General features: G+C 39.1%; 1 protein-coding gene across 1 annotated transcript in view; it reads left to right on the forward strand.

The window, feature by feature from the left end:
- LOC140921922 (probable very-long-chain enoyl-CoA reductase art-1) overlaps window positions 1–11,384 on the forward strand; it is a 13,025-nt gene extending 1,641 nt beyond the window's left edge. Inside the window, exons 2-11 of the mRNA XM_073371920.1 lie at window positions 1–10; window positions 780–892; window positions 2,649–2,754; window positions 3,107–3,123; window positions 4,046–4,101; window positions 4,593–4,636; window positions 4,817–4,874; window positions 8,752–8,840; window positions 9,448–9,493; window positions 10,405–11,384. The exon at window positions 1–10 is cut by the window's left edge and continues 13 nt beyond it. Coding sequence (XP_073228021.1) covers window positions 8–10; window positions 780–892; window positions 2,649–2,754; window positions 3,107–3,123; window positions 4,046–4,101; window positions 4,593–4,636; window positions 4,817–4,874; window positions 8,752–8,840; window positions 9,448–9,493; window positions 10,405–10,532 — 660 coding nt within the window. The 5' untranslated portion in view covers window positions 1–7 and the 3' untranslated portion in view covers window positions 10,533–11,384. The remainder of the gene's footprint in view (window positions 11–779; window positions 893–2,648; window positions 2,755–3,106; window positions 3,124–4,045; window positions 4,102–4,592; window positions 4,637–4,816; window positions 4,875–8,751; window positions 8,841–9,447; window positions 9,494–10,404) is intronic.
- The last annotated feature ends 7,558 nt before the right edge of the window (window positions 11,385–18,942 follow it).

Consider the following 18,942-nt stretch of genomic DNA (forward strand, 5'->3'; position numbering starts at 1 on the left):
CTGGAAAATGGTAAAAACTTTTTGTTATAATTATTTATGTGGAAATTATGTACAATGGTTACATGAATGCTACACTAAGGTCTCATCTTTTTTGTGTAAATCAAGGGTAATTTTTTTTATACATGTATGCCTGCATAAATGTTGAATAATTTGTACAAAGAATGGTTGTTGTAGGTAAGATCCATTGTTAGTTTAACCAGTACTTAACCTATTCAACTGTCTGCTCTGGGTTCGGAGAACAGGTTTTACCAATAATAATTTTATACCCATCTTACTGGTGCCACATATAACCAGAGATTAGGCTATGCAGTTTTACACTATAATGGATTAAGTGAAACCTTTAAAGTGGACCCTATAATTTGATTGACCAGGCCCCCAGTTTTTCAGAGGCTGGGTAGTACTATCCAGTGGATACAGCTGTAAGTAACAGGGGAAGCCAATAGAAAGAGATTATTTTACATGTACCCACTGGATACTGTTGTCCACCTTTTGAAACCGGGGCCAGGTGTTGACCAACTACCAAGTGTCCGTACAGTGAGTCCTAAAATTATTTCTGCAAAACAAACCTGCCTTCATTGGCTTTTTTCCCTTTTTTTCACCACCAAAGCCCCTCCCCTTCCCTCCCCTGAGTGCTTGCTTGCGCATTGATTGTGACATGCAAGTGACAAAGTGTCAAGCATGACCTTGGACTCTCAGAGTTTCTTGAGGTTATACTTGTGGGTTAATTGAAGAGCGAACGGTATAGTACTCATCATTACCTTCTTTTGTATAATTTATAGGTATTTCTGACTGAGTATGCTAGTCCCCTCATTTTTTACGTGCTCCTGTACCCACATCCTTCTATTGTCTATGGTGCAGCAGCAGCAAGCAAACCTTATGCTCCTGTTGTGCAGTAAGTTTACATGGTTTAAACTCGTTTTTGTAGATTTATGGCTGGTTTTACAAACTCCATTGGGTATTGTGGGATGTTACGCTGCTGCATGGTTAGCTTAGTTGAATGCATGAGTACCGGTTCCGCCAAGTGGGAGGTGGTAGGCTAAAACCCTGTCCAGACCACCAATCGGAATATTTTTGAAAAACTGGCAAGACTATGATGACTGTGATCTATAAAATTTAATATTATTGTGAGATCCTGCCTTAGTTCAGATGATCTACCATGCAGCTTGATGTTTAAAGCCATTGGCCAAGTCTCCTTTATTCTCCCTTAGTTATTAGAATGCAAAAAAACGTCCCACACTGCTTTTTGGAAAGAGTAGGGGACATAGATCCCATTGGTGTGGTCTATGTTTCATTTGGGGGAGGAGAACTGTCACAGGTCTGCAGTAACTGGCTTCTCACCGTTAGAGCGACTCTGTCAAGTGTTGGAATATATTGTACATTCCTTAAGTAAATTACCTGATACATACTGCCCTATGCGTTTATTATAGCTAGCCTGCGTGGCAGGCGCAAAAAGGGGAGGGGGAGGGGGGAGGGAGAAAAACACAAACGACGGGAAAGGGTAAGGGAGCGCCTGCTATAAGATCTGGTGTTTTTGTATTCCACCCACCATTTTATGAAGTAATCTGATAACGACAACTTCAATACATGACCAATCACAAGTTGGGTGCTTCTCAGCATCGTCCAAACTTAATTACTCTGTTTACCAGAAATTGTCAAGTTGAGATGTTTTTTTCAAATGATATCATAATCAAGCGAAATAAAACATCTTTACTGTTCTTGCCCCAAAGAAAACATTGCAAACATATAGACTACAAGCAGTCTCTCTCTTTTTTCTAATGCTCACCTTTTATGACAAACAATGATCAGTTGCGTGTGAATACACAAGACCTTTGGTCTAACCTCATCAAACAGAATGGTCACAAAGAACAGAACAGTCACCAGTAGCCTGAGACGCAAATAGTTAAAGGAGAATTACAATTGTGAAAAGCTCAACGAATAGTTTTTACCAAAGCTTCAGCCCTCTCGTTACAAACCATTTAGAAGTTCATTCAAGATGGTTTATGTTTTTGTAGAAAAGGTAGTCTTGTGAATATCGGCATTGCAGATGTCTGGCAAGAATCGCAATCGCTTTGAATCGCCGCTCAGTGTTTGGACAAATCCAGTATACAAAACCTCCTGAGCATCTCTGCCTGCTAAACAAGCTATTACAGTTGGTTCCAGTTCGGGTTTTAACGTTAAATTGCGACATGATTGGAGTAGTTTTGATCTGCCAAAGCTTATGCCAGTAGAACACATTTCCTTGATGCCTTCATCATATTTGTCGGGTTTTAACGTTAAATTGCTACATGATTGGAGTAGTTTTGATCTGCCAAAGCTTATGCCAGTAGAACACATTTCCTTGATGCCTTCATCATATTTGTCCTTCACTAATACATGCCAGGATACACGCCAATAAGTTACTCATCACGGCTCAGCCAATCAGGAATTTGCGGATGCCAGCATCTGCAGCAGTGAACAAAAGGAGGTTCTTTATAGCAGGCGTCCCTTACCCTCTCTCTCCAATCCCCTTCTTTTTTCCCTTCCTCCCTATCCCCTACCCCTTTTGACGCCTGCTGCGCAGGCTAGTTATAGCATACCTTCATGTTGTACATGTAGAACAGTCATCATTTCCAGTACATTGTGTACATCTTAACCATTTTTTGTTTCAGTATTGCGGCAGCTTGTTGGGCAGGGCATTTTGCAAACCGATTGTTGGAGACTTTATTTGTTCATCGATTCTCCCATGCAACAATGCCTTTGTCCAACCTTTTCAAGGTACATTGTATCGTGCATGCTATGTTTTGCAGGAACTGGTTAGCTTGAATGCTTGTAGTGTGTTCTCCAAACTTTATGTTCTGGAGTGTGTACGTTGTACTTTTACTGGTTTGTTAGCTTTAGCAATAGTCACAGTTTTTAAGAATAGTTTTTTATTACTGCTCCAAGTGAAAAAGAAAAAAAAAACAGAAAAAGAGTGCAAAATGTATGTAACCTACCGGTATATATGTAACCTGGTGGTATCTTTGTTCAACATAGTGTATCTACATCTATTCCATTCATGAACTTGTTTTGTACAGTGTGGATTTGATGCAGTTTTCTTTTTCTTTTCATTTCTGCTTGGATTCTAAAGAACTGTGCTTATTATGGGTAAGATAATTATTTTATAATATTATTATTTATCTACTTGCTAAAAAGCTTTTAAAGTCAAAATTGTAGTCCCATTAAGTCAAGAGAGAAGAAAAAATTCAATTTGTTGATGGTGCTGATAATTTAGTGCTGTCATTTTTTCCTGTCTCTTTGATTTTCATTAATTATTGGTTAAAATTTTCAAGACTATTAATTAGAACTCCTTAAAAGTGGTGATCAAGATTTCATGATTGTCCCAATAAAAGCAAACTCCAATAAGTAACAACTACAGTCAACTCTCTCATAGCGACCACCTCTCGTAAGCAACCACCTCCCGTAAGCGGCCACTTTGCAAATAACCATTTTGTTTCTCAGTCAAAAACCGTTTCAAAAACTCTCTCGTAAGCGACCACTACATAAATTTCTTACACGACCGTGACCACTTTTTGGGCCAGAAATTTGACATATTCTTTTGTTTTCTGTTTCTGGTAAGCGACCACCGGGCATGATCACGTGATTGTAACAAAATCGTTGCTTGAATGTCACAAAAGTCCATTTTTGAATAGTGCTGACCAAGTAAGGTGACAGATTATAGCAGCTGACTTATAAAAAAGATGTGTGTAATACGATCTGTAGGTAACAAAGTGGATGTCATAATGAAGTTTCATCAGTTCCAAGCACTATTCAAGTTAAACATTATTAGCAGTTCTCTATGTAATTACATTAATCAGTTCAGCTTGAGATTATTTTCTTGAGTTTTCCCGAAGATGACCATCTCCCGTAAGCAACCACTTTGTCATGCAACAAGGGTGGTCGCTTATGAGAGAGTTGACTGTATCCAATAAAATTAAAGGCAACCTGAATGTCAACCCATAAAGACAAATACAATGTCTGTTGTACCTAAAAGGGTTTTATCTTTGTCCATGTTTTTTTTTTTTTACAGAGGTTACAGTGTTCTTGTTGGTTATTTTGTCAATCATCCATTGTATACACCACCAAGTATGTAGGTTGACATTTAAATTAAGCAATTTGGGCATGGTTGAAATGCCGCGTTTCATTTGTTGCCAATTTTATGCTCGTGAGAAAAAACCTAATTTTCTCACTCATTTTTGACCTGCAACATTATTATGCTGTAGATTTGCAAACTGATAACAAAGGAAAGATGACCCCATACTTGTTACTTGAATGCATGTCAAAACTGTCTTTTTTTGTATAATTATGCCCTATTTTTTTGTCATGCTCTGCTTTTACATAAACATTTAGGCAAGAATAAGGATGAAAAACTGGATTTGCATATATGTGACCAGGTCATTACATTGATTGTTGTTGGAATAATATTACTGTTATGACTCTTTTTAAATCTACAAACCATTGATTTTGATTATTAATAAGTCTTTTTGTGACTGAGGCATCGTCAAACTGCATTTGCAATTATTTGAACATTTTTTTTTTTACTTTTAACTCAAACATTTTTCTTGTAATTTATTTAGTGTTTGGTGATGCCCAGGTGTGTACAAGCTTGGCTCTGTTCTTGGTAAGTGAAAATAATAGGTTGAATGCATTTTCAAAAATTATGTGGATAGAAACTCCTTTAAAACCAATAGAAATTAACCTGCGTCTGAAAATAATCTGAATATTGGATATCACTGGATAAGATTATCATGATAAATGATTTATAATCCCTTTGTTTGACTGTTTTATTTTTTTTTTTCAGTTTAACGAGTATGGCAACTTTGCCATCCACTGTGCTTTGTGGGATTTGAGGCCTCCAGGTAAGCCACACTTGCTCTGTTGTTATGGTAACCAGTTTTTGACATAGAGACAAAATGATGCAAATTATCCACACGAGTTAACATTTTAAGCTTTTTATTGATTTATTGATTTATTGATTAGTTATTAATTTTTGTAAGAGACGGCATTAAGCTTACAAAAAATACCAAAAAAATGTTCAATAAGACTAACAGACACAAGGTCCGGAGAAGGTTGACCCCAGTAAAGGGAAAAAGCAATACTGAAATCGTAATAAGATGATAAAGCATTTTTTAAAAAAATATAATGTGGATGAAACAATTTACAGATCTACAAGTGTATCTCAAAAGATTACAATACACTAGGGGTAAAAAGGTTAAGGTGCACACGAGTTAAAGGCTCCAATGGCTGGAGCTTATCCTGGTTTCCATAGCATGAAGCATGCCTAGGAGTATTAGGATTGCTACTCCCCTCTGGACTAGATGCTAGTTTATCGCAGGGTTACCCCCCTCCCCCCGCCAGCTGAAAGCCGGCAGTTCCCCTTTATACACCTGAGTGAAGAGAGCTACAGTGGAGTAAAGTTCCTTGTCTATTAAAGGAAGCAACACAACGGGTGAGGCTTGAATCCCAGACCTCCATATCGGGTGTCTGTAAAACGCGGACCGGATATCTACGGATGGCGGATGCGGATGGGAAAATGCGGATAGCAAAATGCGGATGGAAAACAATGCGGCTGGCAAAAAAAAAAATAAATAAATAAATAAACAAACAAACAAAGGAAAGAAATCGTTCTTTCAAGTCGCTGCCACATGGTTGGACCCTTCACTTACATACAGAACGTGATGCCAATAGCTAGCACAGTTTTGTACCCTGTAATTCCTTTTATTAATGTCACAGAAATAAGGACGCTCCGTTCCTCCTCCTTAAATGCACACATACTTGGTACACTTCTCCTTTGAGTGTTTAGCTTTAAATATAAGGCTTGCAGGCAAGGTAAACAGCTCAAAAAATTGGCTAGCAAAGGAGGTGTCCGCAAAACGAGGAGTGGATGCCTGTGGATGGCGGATGCGGATGGGAAAATGAGCATAGAAAAAATTGTGAACAATAACAAAAACAAAACATAAAAAAAAATTGGGATAGAGCGGTTTTCACTTGACTGTCGTAAAACCAAAACCAAAGTAAATACACTAGCCAACCAAAGGGCGTAGTAAAACCAAGACCAAAACCAAAACCAATCCCTTTCGACAGTCAAGTGAAAACCGCTCTATATATAGTTGTGTCACTAAATCATTTCTTAACAAAACACGTGTATAACTCGAAGCTCGAAGATATTAACACTTGAGTGTGATACACTGTAAATTCGAGGGTAAATAAAGTTTATTGATTTATTGAACGTTGTTCGGACAACAACAACAAAAAAGAACTAAATTTCCTTAAATTAAAAGAAAATTAGAGAAAACAAACTAAACCAAAAAAATGGGTGAACTACGCCAAAAAATCGGCGTGCTTTGCTTCGCCTATTTCACGCTCGCCTCCGCTAAATCGCCATGTTTCCTGACAAAGGAGCCTGGTCTTCAAAAGGGTTCATAATACAAATCAACTTTCGCTCTGACTCTGGTCGACTCTGCCATAGCAGACAGTTCAGAGAGTGATTGTGAACTGCAGACACCTGCAGAAGCCCGTTTTTGAGATTAAAAACTAAGGGAAAGTTCATTTAATATGACAAGGGGGGGGATGAAGATATTGAAACTCGAAGCTTGAAATTTTAGCAGCCCCCCTCGCTAGCGGTTCAATTTTTTAGGAGCCCCCTCCTTGGTAGTCGAAAAAATTTCAGAGCCCCCCCCCCCCCCCCTCCTTCAATTCCTTTGCTCCCCTGAAAAAAGATCGCTAGACTGTATTAAATATATTTACCGTTATTGTCTTCAATGGTTTATACTATGACAAACTTGAGATACAGTTGTGATACAATTTTCTAAAGCATTTTTGGGATGAACAAGAGTGTAATAATTACCGAGACTACATTTGTTATATCTGTAAACCACGTGATATAGCTGAGTTGCACAGGTCATTAAATTGTTGAGTTGAAAACCATACGATCTGTATGATGATGTCATGTGTTGGTTTTGAAGTATAGAAATTTTCGGAGCCCCCCCTCCTAGCGCAACAATTTTTTCAGAGGCCCCCCTTCGGGTGTCTAAAAATTTTCGGAGCCCCCCCTCAATATCTTCATCCCCCCCCCTTGTCATATTAAATGAACTTTCCCTAAGCTACTGTTACACTAGTGGTCTTCTGTCACACAATTTCCTCTCGGTCGTTGTGAATCGGTCTTGTTTAATAAGGGTTTTTCTACAGAAATTCATTTTCAAGCCTTCGTTCCATTTTCACAGTTTTACGAAAAGCGTCCATGAACATATAAAAAATGCTGATCTAGTGTAGACATAGCTAAAAAAATTATAAAGTCTTCTTAAGAAGCAGCTTGTTTGTTTTTCTGATTTGTAATAATTAAACATCTTTCCATGTAGAAAAGTATGTTTGGTTGCTGTTTCGCAGATAGACGGGAGCGGGCCAAATAATTCGAATATTATATAAATTATTTTCGATTCCGAATTCTGCCCTTCACGCTTTTAAAAACGAGTTTTAAGTTGCTCGATATAGGCGTTCTAAAAACTCACTGAGGATATGTTTTGGAAACTATTTTGCTAGCAGAAAAATTAGAAATAAAAACAAATGAAACAGAAAGTAGCCTTCATTAATGCGTTTCCAAGTGACACTTTTTTGCGGGAGTTTAATTTTGCAGATTAGGTGTTTTTTTTTTTACACCATTTCGGGAAATAACTTTTGCGATTGATCAAGAAGGCTGTTTTTTCTTTTCAATCTGCAGTGTATTTTGCAATTTTAAAAATTCGAACTCATTATTCGTGCACTTATAAATTCCCAAAGGGTAGAACTTGTAGAAAATAAATCCACATGATAGGCGGAGTTGATTGGCGTCTGCCAAATCTGAAAGTTACGTTTTGACGTTCGGCCTTTTTTCTGTCTTGAGCCGCTCAAACAAATAAGTCTTGGTTTGATTGGCCTGAGAATATTCTTTCTGTAAGTTGAGTGCACTATATCCAGTGAGAGCAAAGAAATCAGAACTCCAGATCAGAATGATTTTATTTAAAAATTGTTTGTCGTTTGTTTTGCAAGTACTATGCCTCCCCCTCTTAGCGTGATAATCATGAAATTCCAAATAAAGTAATGTTCAAAAAAATAGCGATCACTCCCGAAAGTGAAGACAGGCTGTTCGTGAATTACACCGCTTTAGGATGCTGGTCTGGTAATATTCTGCATTCTGACCCGTGATTGCAGGGACCTCTGGCTCCTTACGGGGTAAAGAAAAGAATATTAAACGGGGCCAACGCAAAATAAGCAAACCTTTGCTAGCCGATTTTTTGAGCTGTTTACCTTGCCTGCAAGCCTTAAGCTAAACACTCAAAGGAGAAGTGTACCAAGTATGCGTGCATTTAAGGAGGAGGAACGGAGCGTTCTTATTTCTGTGACATTAATGAAAGGAATTACAGGGTACAAAACTGTGCCAGCTACTGGCATCACGTTCTGTATGGAAGTGAAGGGTCCAACCATGTGACAGCGACTTGAAAGAAAGATGTCTTTCCTTAATTGTTTGTTTGTTTGTTGTTTTTTTTGTTATCCGCATTTCTCGTTTTTCTTCTTCTTACATTTTTTGTTATCCGCATTTTTTTTACCATCCGCATTTTTCTATCCGCATTTTCCCATCCGCATCCGCCATCCGCAGGTATCCGGTCCGCGTTTTACAGACACCCCCTCCATATCTATATATTTTTTAACCGCTCGGCCACACACCATACTAGTTGTTCATCAATTCAATTCCATCTGCAGGTACAAAAGAAAGGAAGATACCCTATCCTACATCCCATCCCCTGACACAGTTGTTTAGATTTGTATCCTGCCCTAACTACACCTATGAGGTGAGTTTGACTGAAAACATTTTTCTCCCTGAATAATTTTACTTGAAGTCTCAGTGGTGGATCCTGGGGAGGGACCCGGCCCCCCACCCCCCCCCCCCTCCCCTCATTTTTAGACCAAACTGAGGACCAAAGGGCTGAATAAAAGTTTTTTGAGGCCACCCTCCCTTATCTAAGGGCCTGGCGCCCCCTCCCCCCCTTATCTTAAGGTCTGGATTCGCCACTTTTGACTATTGGTTACATGCAAAAAACATAGAAGACTAGAGTGACTTGCTTTATCCTTTATTCTTTCTGTCAGTTCTCCCCACCCCCACCCCCCCCCCCCCCCCCCGCTCCACCCACTTTCTGAGTCAGGTAATTTTGCCCAACAGATCCTTAGAGTGTGTAAGTAAACACAGAGTTTAACCGAAAAGAAAACCCACCCATCCATTATTCTACTAGTCTGCTCCACAGCCGTTATTCTACCAAAACTGTCCAATACACGCACAGTGTTTTTCCTTTTAGAAGAAGGTTTAAGGCTTATTGCTACACCATAGTTGTTCTTCCTCCTTACTTCTGCTAAATGAGAAATGTAAGTTAGGATGTGATTTTCTTTTTTTTTTTTCTTCAGGCCGGTTCTTGGATAGCATTTTCTGTGATGACGCAGACATTAACAGGTATAACCTTGTACAGCATAATAAGTAGTTTTCATGCGAATAGTCACACTTAAGAATTTTATCCACAGACCACCTTGTACAGCGTGATTAATAGTACCACAGGAAAGTAGTGCTCATTAACATTCAACTTCATGTTCAGGGACTCTAGGATTTCAACCACAGACTCAAAAGTTAGAACCACCTTGTACAACGTAATAAACAGCACTACAGGAAAGTACTGCTCAGTAACTTTCATTTGAATGGTCACACTATAGTATTTTGTCCATAGAGTCAAAAGTTAAGAACAATTAGTTGTTTAGCATAATAAACAGCACTACAGGAAATTACTACTCTGTAGCTTTCATTTGAATGGTCACACTTCAAAATTTTATCCATCGATCCAAAAGGCCAACCTATAACACTTCTAAATTCAAATCTAGAGGGGACAGTGGAGTTCTTGAGAGCTCTTTAGCACTTCGTGGGAAAAATGAAGTTTACTTTTTCGTCATAATGAAACAATTAAAAAGTGCTAGAGCGATTTTCGTATGACCTTGAAATGATTTTCAAAACGTGCGAACAAAACAGAAAAAACAAACGAACTGAAATACAGCGATTTGATTGGTTTATCGAACGGATACAAACGCGCGTGGGTTTTGGTTGGTTAGCGAATGCTCGGGTGCCCGAGAACTTTCTAGAAGTCAATCGATACTTCCCTTTGACGTCATACTGCAACACGATTGGCCAATCGAACAATGCCTTCTCTATATTAGGGTTTTCTTTGGCGGGAAAACGAAGAGTCCATGTTTTGATCTTTTCATCCATTGGCTGATAAAACAAATAACGGACACTTACCGAAACCATTTTTCAAGGTCATACGAAAATCGTTCTAAGCATATCTGTTTAACATGACGGTTTCTTTATTCCTTTTCCAGCGGTTTTATTCACCTTGTTTGGATTCTACCAGATGGCAGTATGGGCCATAGGCAAACACCGGAACTATCGCAAAGAATTTGAAGATTATCCGAAAGGAAGGAAAGCTGTTGTCCCTTTTCTGTTATAGATGATTTAAATCAAACTCTGTATTTTGGTTTATGGAAATGATCAACGTCAAAGAAGTGGACGATTTTCAACTCAATTCAACATCTTTACGGGTTAATTTAGCCTGAATTTCATCCGATTACTTCGAGAGTAATAACGAATCGAAGTAATCGGATGAAACTCAGGCTAGGGTTAATTATGTTCCAGCAAGAGCGCTAGCTCACTTGCGGAGGGTAATTAGTGCAACAGCAAGTGGCACTTTTACAGTTTTAGTTTCATTTTTAGATAAAAAAAAATAATGCACTTTTTATTTGAGTGTCAATGTATTTAGCACGAAAGTGCTAATTGGGGACACTATTTTTACGTCTCATAGAGACGGGACCGTCATTTTACGTGGTCATCCGAGCCACGCGAAGATCCAGCCGCTTGCTTGAAGTACCTTCATTTCTCAGTCATTTTAAGACCCTAAGTAATGGTCCGGCCCAGGGAATCGAACCCGCGACCTCCCGCTCTGCAGTCAAACGCTCTACCGAAGTTAGTTGTGTTCCCAAACGACCGCACAATCTGGTTGATCTTAAGATAAATTTTCCATGCACCTTTCCTTTGAAGTTCTTCACAAATTTGGCTCTTTCCACTAAGCTGATCTCATTCGCCATTGCCGGAAATTTTGTTCTACTTTAATTGTCTTAGAGATTTCTTTTGCGCTCGAAACGGTAAAGGTATAATTAGCCTGAAATCTAGCAGATTTTAGTTCTCTTTATATAAAATGTTTGTGTGGTAGTAAAGTTTGTTTTACACAAACCAAAAACTGCAGCTTCTTGTAAGTTTATTGACTGTTCTACGCCGTGATTTGGTAAATGAATTAAAAAAATAAACTCATTTTTCCATAGTTTTATTTATTTTATTTTATATAATTTTGTAGAGAACTAGTAGTATTCGTTTTCAAGGTTTTGCTCTCTGCGTGACAATCCCGTTCCCGAGCGTACTATTAGTAACTTGATTTTTTAACAACTTTTTACTTAACTTTGCTTTTCTGTTTCTTTCGTCCAGCGCAAAGCTTTTTCGGAGGCAATTCTATATTGCGTGACGTTGTGCTTTTGATTCTCATTTTTGATGGCGTGACAGTGAAAACCGGCAATTCGTGCATCCAGCTTACATATTTTGGGCCGGGGGTGGGGGGGGGGGGTACTGCCTTATATGAGCCATATAGGTATGTGCCGCCCCATCAGGTAGGGTTTTTGCGCCGTTTTGGTTTGTAAACGGATATACACTTTGCCCATTTTGGTCTGGAATCGGGTATGGTTTTCGGGGGAACTACAGGAGTGTATGAACATTTTTATCCTTTCAATTCCAAATGAGTAATAATAATAACAATCTTTTAATAGGATGCTCCATCACAAGAGTGGTTTACATAGAGGTCCTAATTACGAGATGTATATTATATAATACAATTAAAATATAAAAAGGTTAAGCTAAAATCGATATATATGAAAAAAAAAAAAAAAAAAAAAAAAAAAAAAAAAATTCAAGCTAAAATCCAGTTACAGAAATAATTAAAACATACACACTACAAGTACTCAATTATAAAAAGCAGAAAAAAGACACTTCTTAAAAATTGGAAAACTTGCTGAGTTTCTTACAGTTCTCTCTAATTCATTAAAGTCTTTGAAACAGTGGTACCGCGAACGTTGTTTTCCCCAATTATATTTAATTTTGGGGAGCTTGATAGTATCGTTATTGCGCGTATTGTAGGAATGTATATCACTCTTTCTTACAATGTCCAAAGAATGATTAAGTTGGCCATTAATACACTTGTATGCATATATACATCGATGACATTTCCTACGTTCTTCAAGATTCAGCCATCTCAAGACAATCAATGCATCGGTGGATGAGGAGTGAGGTGATCTATCTAATATCAACTTAGCTGCTTTGTTTTGGAGAATTTGCAATTCCTTCATAAGTGAGACATTGTCCTTGTCACCCCAGACTAAATCAGCATAATCAAAAATAGGTAGCACTAAGCTATTATAAAAAAGTAACCGGGCATCATAAGGTAAATAATACTTAATCCTACGTAGAAGACCAAGGTTTTTATTAACCTTACATGAAATATACTCAATATGGTCGGACCATGTGAAAGTTGAAGACAACATAACTCCCAAATATTTAAAAACTACTTACAGAATTTATATCAGTGTCAAAAATAGATAACGTGAAAGAGGAAATACCAACAAGTTTCCTATTACTGCCTATAATCATGGATTTCGTCTTAGTAAGATTTAAAGTTAACTTATTTCCATGTAACCACTGGGCAACTTTCAAGAGATCATCATTTAGTGCCTCTTCTAACAGGTGTGGCTCTTTAGCAAAGTAGTACAGGACCGTGTCATCAGCATACAAAGTCACTTCGCAATTCTTTATAACCAGCGGAAGGTCATTAATATAAACCAAGAAGAGAAGCGGACCTAGAATGCTCCCCTGTGGTACCCCAAAGGTCATCGGGAGAGGGTCAGACACAGCATCGCTACAGGCAGTCCGCTGTTTACGATGATTCAGGTAAGACTTGAACCACTGTAGAGTGCTGGGCGAGACATTGATAGCCGACAATTTAGATAGCAAGATCGTATGGTCAACGGTATCGAATGCCTTGGTCAGATCTAGGAACACTGCACCGCACAGTTCTCCACTCTCCATATGCAATAGGACCTCATCTGCAAAACTGGTGAGAGCCGATGTTGTAGACAGTTTGGGACGGAAGCCAAATTGTTTGCTTGAAAGGAGATTATTTGAATTCAGAAAGTCATAGAATTGGGAATGGACGACTTTTTCCAGAATTTTACTCATTGTTGGCAGAATAGAAATTGGGCGATAATTTGACGCATCTCTCCTATCTCCAGTTTTGAAAAGTGCAGCCACTTTCGAGCATTTCCATATTTCAGGAAAATTGCCAGTGCGAATAGAGAGATTCAGTAACTTGGTGATCGAGGGACAAATAGCACGCGCGCCATACTTTAAAAGTCTCGCACTGATGTTGTCCAAGCCAATAGCTTTATTTGTCTTTAGAGAAAGCAGATGCTTGAGTACTGTTTTCTCATCAACTTCGTCAAGCGAGAAAGACTGTAGCATCGTGGCCGATCTGACTGGGAACATAGCAGCAGCTGATATTTTATTTGCAAGACTTCTGCCAATGGATGAGAAATAACAGTTGAGCACGGATGCAATAGAGGCTGGGGTGGTGTGTTCAACACCATCAACTACGATACATTGTGGGCTCGAGGATTTAGTCTTGCGCGAAGACACCTCATTCACCGCCTTCCAGATCTTTCCTGAATCCCCTTTAGCCTCTAAAATCAAGTCACAATAATACTTGGATTTTGCTGCCTTGACTTCACGATTGACCCTATTTCTTAACTTTCTATAGCGAGCCCAGTGAAAAGCAGAATTGGTTTTCACGGCTTTACGATGGTGAAAATCACGATCCTTCATCACCTCACTGATTGTATCATTCAACCACGGGAGCGGAACACCTCGTATTCTTCGCCTTTTCACGGGCGCATGCAGGTCAGCTATTTCAGAAAACAAGTGATTCCAAATAAACACGGCGTCGTCGATGTCTTCCTCGTTTTCAATGATGTGCCATGGGACGTTATTCAAGTCCGCTAGGAAGGTGTTCGCATCAAAGTTTTTATAAGAGCGGTATTCAATTGTCTTCGGTGGTGCCTTAATTACACCTGCTTTTAAAACACAATAGACGAGGTAGTGATCACTCAGCGAAACAGGAACAACACCGGAGTCATTGATGCGGTGATCATTGTTCACTAAAATCACGTCAAGCAAGGATTGACAGGTTTCCGTCACTCGGGTGGCCTCAGTAATGAGTTGCGTAAGATCGTGTGAAGTTGCAAATTTTTTAAGCTCTTGTTTTTCTTTCTTTCTTGAAAATGGCAGCATATTTGCATTTAGGTCGCCAAGAAGCACGAAATCACATTTTTCCAGGTTAACTTTCGTCATAGATATCTCCAAGTTTGAAGTACTCATACTCGAGTAAGAAAGAAAGAGAAATGTGCGAATTCTAAATATATTTGAATAATTATTGTGTCTGCGCTCTAATCTAAGTAATGATAAGTCTGAAAACGGGTGTGGATTATTACATTTTTTGGTCTGAAATCGGGTCAGGATTTGAAGAACCGGGCGGCACATCCCCATTCCTGTGAATTCCTAGGAGTACCCCCTCCTCCCCTCAGTATTACCCTGGAAACTTACAGCGCCTACAACCCTGGGAACAAAGGGGCTTCGTATCGATCTTCCTAGATAAGTCTACTTGTCTATGAAGATTGAAGAGCCTCTGCTTGAAGGGTAACAAAATTCCTTTAACATTATAAGGTTGATTTGTCTGGCTGTTAATGATCGCGTGACCTGATGTCTTTATGTCGTGAGTTTTTGGCCTGCGTGGATTGCTCGTGCGTCGTTAACTTATGGTAATTCTATACGTTTCAGTTTCAAAGTACAATCGTTTCCCATCTAAAGCACTTTCACTTTCTCTTGTGAGGAGGATTACTTGCAAATTACTTGCCCGGAAAGTACTATTCGTTCGCTCTACGCGTTCACAGCATTGATTATAGTGAAACATAAGGTTTGGCGTCAAGACCTTTCTTCAAGTTTGGAAACATCAAGCTTTTATTCAGTTGCATTCATTTGGGCTGCAATTGACAGGAAGCGAACAAAGGTGAGCGAATCTTTCGTTTTGTTTTAGAATGAAGCAAAATTGTCCAGTTTATTGAAAACGCGTACTAAAGAAACAATGTACATATGGAATATTCTACTTGCACAAACAATACAATTTTGCCAAAATTGAAATGAAGATCAGTGATTTTAGCACCGGATCCGCCCTGTTTTTAAAAGGCCTCTGTGGATTTAGGCTGTTCTGTTAGCTATCTGTTATAACGAAACGAAAAGCGACTTTACAAGAGCCAATCGAGGTGGTGAAGGAAATTAGTAAACCCTTCAATTTGTCGCAAAAGTTCCAACTCGTTTAATTTCTTGCTTCTGATGGATATTTTCCTCATGAAACGCGATGCCTTAATTTAGATTCAGGAATGTGATGAATCAAGCACATTTTTTGTGATATATAAAGATGACCGTTCAACCACACAGGGCTAGCCACTTGGAAAATGGTCAGTGTAACTGCGGACTGCAGACTGCGGACCAGGGGTAAAATGCAGACTGTGTGTAAAATGCAGACTGCAGACTAAGAGTAAAACGCAGGCTGGGGTAAAATGCAGACCGAGCATAAACTGTAGTCGTGGAAGGGTTTAAGGGCAAAAAAATCCCGCAAATACATGTAAACGAACACTTACTTGATGACATCTGCTTTCACAAATCCATTCCTTTCTTCTCTGGAACGTCGTCGACGACCCGAAAACATAATCGCAATCTTGAACCTTTTTTCCATCCGCATACCTGCCAACCTCCGGAGATCTAAAATCTGGAGACTCTCTATTTTGCACTACACCCCCACCCCCCACCCCCGAATGCCAACAGCACCAACACCCCCACTCACCCACCCCCCGCCCCCGCGCCAACAAATTGCCTTAGGACATTATATGACGTCTTACATGACGTACATGGGATCAAAATGGGCTTTCATCATTGTAATGACAAATTAATCTTTGTCATTGACTAAACATGTGCAAAAATGTCCCAGAAACTATACAATGAATAAAAAAAGTTCGAATTTTGTGAAAAAATGGACTAAATTTCAAACTAAAGCACAGAAATGCCCAAAAGTCCATTTTATCCGGGAGATTTGGTGCTCTAACCGGGAGATCGGGAGATTTGATGAAAAACTTGGAGACTCCCGGGAAAACCGGGAGAGTTGGCAGGTATGCATCCGAGAGACTTCACGCTTCAACTTTTGATGCGAAGTTTTCGATATACGTGACCAGGGACCGTGAACTGGTACAACACCACGATGTTTATGCTTAAATGAAAGCTGCTGACCCAAAATACTGTACAGGAACTATGGCGATAAAAACGGGAGTAAGTCATTCCAACAACAAAGAAAAGATGTTCTGCAGGAAATTTGGATGACCTTCTATGAAAGTATTGCAAATCAAGGTACGCAGACTTAAGCTGTTTGGATGTTCATTGAAACTTCTGGCGAATGTGCAATTCACTTCGACTAGGAAGCGAAGTGTGTAACTGATACCGGCTAGCTATTTCACCGATTTGAAGAAGAAGGAGCACAAATGTTTAAAAAAGTCTACAGTCTTTATTCTGCATTTTATCCCAGCCTGCGTTTTACTCTTAGTCTGCAGTCTGCATTTTACACTCAGTCTGCATTTTACCCCTGGTCCGCAGTCTGCAGTCTGCAGTCAGCAGTCTGCGTTTTACACTGACTGCTTGGAAAAGAAGATACATAGTCTTTGCTTTCCAGTCCAGCTCTTTTATATGAAATTTATCAGCTGTATTAATCAACAAATTGAAGCAAGTTTCGTTTCCACTTTGTGGTGAAACTGTTGTCGGATTCATTGTTCGCTTCTTAAATTCATTTTATTATTCCATTTCATGTTAGCAATAACGTAATGTTGATTTAAGTGTATGATAGCTGCTATTAACTCAAAAACTTTGTTTTTTATTTTAAACGACAACTGCAAATTTCTGCTTCATAGGATTTGCTGGGGTCTTTGCTGCATGCAAGCGGAACAGATCAATGCGTGACCTTTGGTAAGAAAATCTTTTGTATTTTTTGCTGGTCTTATGTCGTAATTGTAACATCAAACTCCAACTGATAAAAATAGACACAAACAAGTTGTGTATGCCGCATATTTGTCCACAAGAGTGATGCTTTTTTCGATTTTGAACATCATAGGCAGGCAGCTCGGGGTGTTACGAAAACTAAGACCCTCGAAAACTAAGATGTAAGACCTAAGACCCATCTTAGTTTTCGAGATTACGAAAACTAAGACCCCCTAAAATCGAATCCGTCAAAATATATAGTCAAATTGTAACCGAAATAGGTCTGATCTGTCAAATTATATCATGTTCGATCCTTTCCACCGAGTTTTAGGTCAAATTTAACGGTAAATTTAGGGGTCTTAGTTTTTGTAATTTCAAAAACTAAGACCCCCCACCAAAACAATCTCTAAAATTTCTGCAAAGTCGAATTACGACCGTATGAAGACTATAATCCATTAGACAAACAAAAACTACTATCATACGCGTGCTAGATGAGCCGCTTCTTCTAACAATTTGCAGACATACATTATCAATATTGTGGCTTTAAGAAGAGGATGAAAGCTATAGACTTATAATAACCTACGTATAATTGTACACTGAAAATATGCCTTACCCCTATAATTTTGGTTGTTTATCCTTAAAGTCATAAAATTGGTTTTCCACTGGAGATGGATTTTTGTCTTCGTTGCGGGCTGACATGTCGCTGCGACCTGAATGCCTGGGCTGAGTTGCTCAAAGCATGGTTAGCTTTAACCATTGGTTAAGCAGTATCAAAACCAATACGTTGTCAAGGTATTAAACGCTGGTTAACGCTAACCATGCTTCGAGCAACTGGGCCCTGATCGCTAAGTGGTCAACAGCGTTATCGGTTAAACATCCCACAAAAATGCAGATTTTTTTTTTCTTTTCTGGCCAGGTCATAGATAGAAAAGTGCTTTTATAAAAAGGGCGAAAAAATGGAGAATATGCTACATTGCTTTTTTCTAGCGTTTATTTTTATCGTTGCCACCCCGGAGATCACAGGGTTACAATGCAAAGGTAGTTGAGGGGTAGGGGTGGGGGCAAGGAGAATAGTCTGTGAGGGATAATCACAAAAATCACTTATGAAATAATTTAAAAAAAAAAACGAATGAGTGAATGAAGTTCCTGTACTAGCAAAGCATTGTCTCGAGAACTGGAGTTCTAATTGCAGAACAATAAAATAAACAAACAATCAATACAAAGTGAAGATTGCGTGAAAGTAGGTTGCCAGAGGTCAGGATTCCCGGGTAATAATACCTACCGTAGAAATTATGACCCGAGTACCCCTTCGAACCCGCCCCCTACCTGCGGTATTGCCGGTTTTTAACGGGCAAATAAAAAATAACAGACCAGCAATTCCCTCCCCTGCTCCCCTTGCCGTGCTCCCCACGTGTCCACAACAACTGCTGAACACAAACCCCCTAAGGTGATAGTTACAGGTAACGCAATCTCGATCGCAGAGACACAAAAAAAAAACATCCATCTCCAGTGGAAAGCCAATTTCATGATTTAAAGGATAAACAACAAAATTAAAGACCAACAGGGGTAAGGCATATTTTCAGTGTACAATAGATATGTAGTAGGAAGTCTATGGCTTTGGTCCTCTTTTTAAAGCTAGTCTTCAAATTGTTAGCGGATCGTACATCAGCACGCGTATGATAGTAGTTTTT

The sequence above is a fragment of the Porites lutea genome, chromosome 12, assembly GCF_958299795.1.
Source record: "Porites lutea chromosome 12, jaPorLute2.1, whole genome shotgun sequence".
NCBI lineage: Eukaryota > Metazoa > Cnidaria > Anthozoa > Scleractinia > Poritidae > Porites > Porites lutea.